Source organism: Notolepis coatsorum (assembly GCF_963971535.1).
Source record: "Notolepis coatsorum genome assembly, chromosome: 1".
NCBI lineage: Eukaryota > Metazoa > Chordata > Actinopteri > Aulopiformes > Paralepididae > Notolepis > Notolepis coatsorum.
Window position 1 is genome coordinate 193,587,598 of NC_140165.1, and position 8,101 is coordinate 193,595,698.

At 42.7% G+C, this 8,101-nt stretch overlaps 1 protein-coding gene across 1 annotated transcript in view; it reads right to left on the reverse strand.

The window, feature by feature from the left end:
- The window catches only part of cwf19l2 (CWF19 like cell cycle control factor 2), a gene marked incomplete at its 5' end in the record, with an annotated part of 149,647 nt that extends 142,121 nt beyond the window's left edge, over window positions 1–7,526 (reverse strand). Inside the window, one exon of the mRNA XM_084308552.1 lies at window positions 7,434–7,526. Coding sequence (XP_084164678.1) covers window positions 7,434–7,526 — 93 coding nt within the window. The remainder of the gene's footprint in view (window positions 1–7,433) is intronic.
- Window positions 7,527–8,101: the final 575 nt, after the last annotated feature.

Consider the following 8,101-nt stretch of genomic DNA (forward strand, 5'->3'; position numbering starts at 1 on the left):
TTAATGGCAGCCTGAAACAAACATGTTTCGGAAATATGTATTCCTTCTTCAGTGTTATAGCTTGCAATGGACTTGCCGTCAAGATAATGGTTATATACACACACGTGGTTAATTACACACAGGTGGTTAATGATTTGGCAGGAAATGACATCACAGCGCAGGTGTGCCTGAGTCTATTGGTCCTCAATGACAAAAGAAAAGACCTATCAAAATAGAGTCCGTTAGTAAATACAAATTATACAAATATACCATGTATAAAAGACATATAAAAAGACATAAAAAACACAAAAGCAAAAGCAAAAATTGCATTACATTACCATACCAGAAACTTGCTATGTAACATGCCCATAGTTTATAGGGCTAATTTAGCCCCTATACTTTTTTCTTTTTTCTTTTAAGCATCAAAGGATAAACATACCTCTTGGAGGAAACAACCACTTGGATTAAACCATATAGATAAAAGGTACTTAAAGGAAACAGGTTAAAACGTTCTCTTCATTCATTCCTCTAGGTTCTATGCAATCAAACAGGTGGATATAATAACATTCCCGTTGTAACAGTAACTTATGTCTGTCTCCCCCTCTCGCGGGCCTGTGGACTAACTCAAGTCCCATATATCTGAGATCGTTAACGGTATGTTTACACCTGGAAAAGTGTCTAGCTACTGACGACTTTATATCTGAATTTCTCACTGAACACTTATGTTCACTGATTCTTGTTTTAAAGGCTCTGGTTGTCTTCCCCACATAAGAAAAATCACACGGGCATTTTAGTAGATACACCAGATTGGCTGAATTACACGTGATACGCCCTTTAACAGGTATTTTTTTGTTCGTTTTCGGGTGCGTGTAAAATTTCTCTTTGATCATGCCTTGACACTGTACACAGGCTTGACATGGACAATTTCCATCAGGGATATTAGACAAAAAATGTGTAGGTTTCCTTACGGGCAAGTCGGTTTTAACTAATAGGTTGGATAAATTCGCTTGTCTTTTATAAAAGTAATTAGGCGAATGTTGAAACGCTGTCCCTATTATTGGATCCGACTGTAGAATATGCCAATATTTATTGACAATGCTCCGTATGCCTTTCGTAATGGGGCTAAAAGTGGACACGAAAGATACTTTGTCTGTGTTTTCTTTTTTCTTTTTGGGGATAAACAACGAGGCCCTATCAATTGAACGATATTGAGGTTTATACCCTTTTAAATACAGACCCAGTATTTAAATTTTCCGCGGAAATTAAGACTACCCTTAAAAGCCTTAGATTGGCAGAGGTGATTACAGAAAATGAATTTAAGTTTATGTTCGTAGAGTACCCAGTTACGCCTATTATTTACACTTTACCGAAGATCCATAAGGATCTGGTTAACCCTCCTGGTCGACCGATCGTCTCTGGTATAGGTTCCGCTACAGAAAAAATCTCGCAATTTGTTGACTCGCATATTAAGGATTTGGCCTCTTCTCAGCGTGGTTATTTGAAAGACACTACTACATTTTTGAACAAACTTTCGACCTGTAATATTAGTCCCTTGGACTTATTAGTTACCATAGACGTAGTCAGTTTATACCCCAGCATTCCACATGCTGACGCGCTGGACGCACTGAGTTTTTATCTAAACTCGAGAGAGGAATTACTCCCCTCCACAGAAGCGCTAGTTAATCTAGCCGACCTAGTACTAACTCGGAATTATTTTAGATTCCAAGATAAACACTACTTGCAGAACAGAGGCCTCAGCATGGGCTCCCCAGCCGCTGTGAACCTAGCCAATCTGTACATGTCCAAGTATGAGTCTGACCACATTTTTAATAATAACCCGTTTGAGAAATTCGTCAAATCCTATATGAGATATATCGATGATATGTTCTTGATTTGGTCTGGTACATCGTCTGATCTTGATGCCTTCCTTGAGTACTTGAACACCTGCAGAGAAACTATAAAGTTTACATTAAAGTCTGATATACATACTTTACCTTTCCTAGATGTTTTGATCAAGAAAGCCCCGGATGGTATTTCTTTACATACAGAGGTCTACAAAAAGGAGACAGACCGTAACTCATTCTTACATTATTCCAGTTACCACACTCCTGCCTTGAAAAATAGTCTACCTTTCAGCCAAATACTCCGTTATAGGAGAATTTGCGACACTGAAGATAGATTTACTGCACAAGCAGAAGTTCTAAGAAGCAGTTTTCATGACAGAGGCTATAGTGTCGATTTGACACGTAAAGCCCTGAATAAAACCAAGCTGATTGATAGGGCCTCGTTGTTTATCCCCAAAAAGAAAAAAGAAAACACAGACAAAGTATCTTTCGTGTCCACTTTTAGCCCCATTACGAAAGGCATACGGAGCATTGTCAATAAATATTGGCATATTCTGTGCCCCTAGTGAAAAAGCTTAGCGTACAGCCCTGGGACCCCGATGTAAACAAGACAAAAGTATTTTTCTGGTCTGCATCCTCTTAGCAGTTGTTTTGTATTGAGCCGTACTGTATTGTACCCTTTCTGCAATCTGTATAAAGTTGTCAATCAATCAATTTTACCAGCCCATGCCATATCAGGATGTGACGCTGTAGCGTTGTACTATGGGTTGAGAAAAGGCTCTGTCATCAAAGCCTTGAAAGCTGGTGGTTACAGCCTATCAGCCATTGGCAATGTGGATTCCAGCAAGTCCTTGACCAAGCCACTGCCTTCATCTCAGCCTGTTATGGCATAACGGAGAGCACGGGGCTACTTGTCTGGGGCCAGGGAAAAAGAATGGGAAAGGACATCTTCGGCTGGGCGATATAACAATAACGATAATTATCGCGATATATTTTAATAAGATATCAGAAAAAATATATATAAAAAAATATATATATCGAATTCTTATTTTTTTTTTTTTTTTTATGACCTGCAACAGGGCAGTTTTAAAACCAGAGACAGTGGACAGACTTGTCCTTCTTGCCTGCAACTTAAAGTAATGGCTTTGCTTGTCCAAATGACAATACTGACCAAATTGAGATTTTTTTTCTCTTGTCCATTTATTTAGTTTGCGAAATTCTAATGTAAAATACAGTTTGAAACCGTCTGTACACAGTAGGCTATGTGTGCTAGCAGAGCTAGTCTCCAGTCACAAGTCACGAGTCAGGGTGCACATGTGCGGTGGTTTGTCCACCAAAAAAGCGCCAAAAGATAGAAAAGAAACTAGCAGAGCCAGAACTGTTCAACTCCCCTGGTGCCACAGCCAGCAGAGAAGCCTGTTTACTTTCGCTTTCAAACCAGCTGCAGCCTGAGAACTGGAGTGTGAGGGGCTGTAACACTAAAGATGGCCTGCAACGACAAAAAATTGCTGCAAAATGAACATACATGTTGTTTAAAAAAATAATTAAAAAAAATGTATACTTATAACAATATCGATAATATCGAATATCGAGTGATATGATATTGTTATCGATATCGTTATCGCGATATCATTTTTGGCCATATCGCCCAGCCTAGCTGCTCTACCTCCAACAAAGGAAGCGTTCATTGAAAATGTAAAGAGGGCCCACTTCCAAGCGTACCTCTGGCTAAATCTCAATAAGAATCTGCCACCTGAGGGGAGCTCCCGTAGCTCACCGCATATCTCGGCGCTATTTCTGCGTCGGGGAAAACCGTGCTCGTCACGGATCTGGGGGACACGAGTTCGATTCCCGGACCCGCCGTCATTTCTCAGAATGTCTTCCCCTGCTCTACATCCCATTTAAACCTGTTTCTGTCGGTCATGCTTGACCAGAAAAGCGATAAACGCTAAAAAAATAAAGTTTAAAAAAAAAAAGAATCTGCCACCTGCAATGAACCCAGAGGAATTTGGATGGACAAAGGACACCTGTAACAGGTCACTGATCCCAATCCACCTACCAGAAGATGTCAAACTTGTTCCAGACTACATCCTGAAGATGATCCGGCGTGGCTGCAGTTGTAAATTGCATGGTTTGCCATGCACAATGTTCTGTACATGTTTCAGGGTAGGATGCTCAAGACCCTAATATGTAACGCATCTGCAAAATGTGTCTTTCACACACCAGTGAGTGTGTACTATAGTATCTACTTAAGTTTCATCCAGCAACCTGAAAGTGTAGTAACTCACCCAGCATGAAACCTCAACTTTAGACATTTGATCATCGACTTCGCCCCGCTGCAAGGCCACAGACATTACACCCTCTGCTTAAAGTCCTCACACCATGCCCCACACATCTGCAAGGCCTACAGTTCCCCCTACGGACATTCTGCCCGTGTCCATGGAACCATGGCATAGTCTCAGTCATGCCCCCACCACTTTGGATCTTTCTACTGAGGCAAATTCTGTGGGAACATGTGTAGTATGTAGAGAATGATCGGTTACTATAATTACACAACACATTAGTTATGTTTTTTTTTTCATATACTGTTTTTGTAATGCACACATGCTTAAGTGGGCATGTACTTGTTTGATTTAGTTAGATACATTTTGTGGGGAGAAGAGCTGCACCCCTTTCTCACCCCGTAGGGTGGTCCGACAGTAACCACCTCCAAGTCAACGTCAGCAAGACAAAGGAGCTGGTGGTGGACTAGTGGAGAGGCAGGAAGGGTCCCCCTTCTCCCATAATCATCGGAGGGGAGGAGGTAGAGATGGTGGAGTCCTACAAGTTCCTTGGAGTACACCTGAACAAAAAACAACAGCACTGAGGCCCTCTACAGGAAGGGACAGAGCAGGCTGTTCTTCGTGAGGAGACTCAGGTCGTTCGACGTGTGCAACCGACTGCTGCTATCTTTCTACCAGTCGGTTGTAGCCAGTGTCCTCTTTTTTGCTGTAGTGTGCTGGGGGGGGGGGGGGGGGGGGGGCAACATCAGCCCGAGGGACTCCAGCAAGCTGAACAAGCTGGTGAAGAAGGCTAGCTCCATACTGTGGGCGGTGAGCTGGCTAATCTAGAGGTGGTGGCTGAGAGGAGGATGAGGAAAAAGCTAGAAGCCATCCTGGAGAACCCCTCCACCCCCTCTATGAGGAGGAGCTAGCCAGAATGAAGAGCATGTTCAGCCAAAGATCCCCCCCGACACACCACAAACCGCCTGGGCCGGTCCGCGTGTTGCTTTTTAACAGCGGAGCAGTGCTGCAAGAATGTGACAATTTGACCATGTGACCGCGGCAACGCGGGAGAGCGGCAGTGCGGAAATAGGCTGTCTCTAAGACAAACTCTAACCTTAACCAGCTCCTTAACAGCGCCTAAACTTAACCGTTCTAACCTTAACCAACTCCGAAACAATGCCTAACCTTAACCTTAACCTTAACCATGCCTAACCTTAACCTTAACCATAGAAAGAATATTGCCATTCTCTAAGACAAACTCTAACCGTAACCAGCTCCTTAACAGCGCCTAAACTTAACCGTTCTAACCTTAACCAACTCCGAAACAATGCCTAACCTTAACCTTAACCATGCCTAACCTTAACCGGAAAAAGAATACACGTTAAAAAAAAATCACGTTAAAAAAATAAATTTGATGGGATTCGAACTCGTCAACAACGGACCGCAGGACCGCTGCGCTGCCAGGTGAGGTGAGCGCCGAATGAAAATCATGGCGGATTAGGGCGGTTACATAATTCCGCAAGCTCTGCCGCTCCGCTCCGCGAGCTCTGCCGCTCCGCTCTGCGGTTGCCGCGCCTGCCGCGGGGCGTGTCGCAGCCAATCAGGGAAAACGCGGAAGCAACGGCAGCACTGCTCCGCTGTTATTAAGCAATAGGCGGCCGGTCCTTTATACCAGCAGCCATCAGGCTCTTCAACCAAGGGCTTGGACGGCTGGCTCTGCCGCCACTCTGCCAGGAGAACTAACGGAGTCAGAACTCGAGAACAACTAGAGAGATGACTCCTATTCACCCCTACTCATATCCACGTGCACTCATTGTACTATCTTGTATTCTGTACTTTTTATATAGTATATATCGGACTGTGAAGCTCTGTACGCCCCCCCCCCCCCATGCTGCTTTGGCACCTGAATTTCCCCAAGGGGATTAATAAAGGATAATCTTATCTTATCTTTTCCTGTTGCTAATTTTTTTGTTGCCCATATCCATATGAATAAATGGACCAACACAATGCAAACTTAAGTTGTGTGTTGCTGCTAATAAGTCCTGCTACAAAAATAGTTTTACAGGCCTGGCTTGAAAGGGTTCATATTAATTTCACATGTGAAAAAACATTAAAAGAATGTAAATTTGATGCATTTAATTTATATTCAGCATGCAATATCATGCATCTCTATTTGTGTGTGATTTTGGCATTTTCGGCCATGAAGGGGTTAATATCTGAAAATGCCCAAGGGATATCACCGAGCACCCTCCTGTATTTTGAAGAGGTGTCCCCAAGCTCCAAGAAACAGCAAAGAAAACAAAGTGCAACCCCATGGGTCCCGGACTACTACTAGCATATATCATGTTACTGCAACATGTACTATCAGCGATTCCGATTACTATCAGAGCAAATAGTACCAAGGTACCCATGTACATGTCAAAATACTTCCCAAAGGTCAGTGAATACCACGATCACAACACCAGAGGGAGCTCCACAAATCATGTTAAACCCAGATTCGGCTCAAATAAGGGACTAAACACGTTTCGCAATTATGCCACATCAATGTGGAACGCCCTACCCAAAGCTGTAAAGGAATGTGGATCACTACCCACTTTCAAAACTTCTCTCAAGGGACACCTACGGGAGACTGCAATTCAACACTGGCCCCTGTAAATATCCTAACCCAACCCCCTCCAATGTACAGTCATTTATATTAGTATGGTTGTCAATAGTCCAATGTACAATTTTGATTGTTTGTACAGTGTCCCCCCCCCCCCCTCAATGTACAGTTTTGCTTGTATATACAGTGTGCCCCCCCCCCCCCCCCCAACCACCTCCAATGTAGATTACCCAGTATGGTTGTCAATATCCCAGTGTACCCAACCCCCCCCCACCCAACCTCCTCCAATGTACAGTTTCTACGTCAAATGTATATACTCCCTTTTCCTGACTCCTTCTGTATCACAAACAGTACTGTATTTGCAAATCTGGTATGTCATAAATGTATAGATGTAGCAGTACTGACTATCTGTATGTCATGTATGTCATATATGTCCTGATGAATTGAAAATGGGGGACCCTGATGTAAACAAGACGAAAGTCTTTCTCTGGTCTGCATCCCCTTAACAATTGTGTGTATTGAGCTGTACTGTATTGTACCCATTCTGCAATCTGTTAATAAAGTTTTCAATCAATCAATCAATCAATCAAGCTATCACGTATCTGACGTATCACGTATCGTAACATGATGTTAGCTTTAAACGTTACCAGATACGTGATAGCTGGTACTATTTGCTCTGATAGTAATCGGAATCGCTGATAGTACATGTTCTGATAGTACATGCTCTGATACTAATATATGTACCTTATCGATCACCTCCTGACGAGCTTTACGTTTATATTCCCTTTTCTCATCGATGCTGCTCGAGCTTTGAAAACTAGCTCCGAAGGCTGCCATGACACTGTCGTAAATGTGTTTTCATCGATTGTCGTAAAGGAGTGGTACGACCAGAGTCATAGAGGCGTTCTTTTTTTTCCTAGCAGCATTTTGCGGAGACGCTCTCTGATTGGCCACTTCATGTGACATGTGCGCCCAATCGTGTGACGCCTGTTTCTACACCGGTTAAGCTTAGGCACTCTTTCGAAGTTGGTTAAGGTTAGAGTTTGTCTTAGAGCAGGGCGATAGAACACCAGCACTGATTCCAAACTCTAACCTTAACCAACTTTGAAAGAGTCGCCTAAGCTTAACCAGTGATGAATGAATGAATGAATGAAAACTTTATTTAACAGATTGCAGAATGGGTACAATACAGTACGGCTCAATACATACAATTGTTAAGGGGATGCAGACCTGAGAAAGACGTTTGTCTTGTTTCCATCAGGGTCCCCCATTTTCAATTCATATAGACATATATGACATACATGACATACAGATAGTCAGTACTGCTACATCTATACATTTATGACATACCAGATTTGCAAATACAGTACTGTTTGTGATACAGAAGGAGTCAAGAAAAGGGAGTATATACA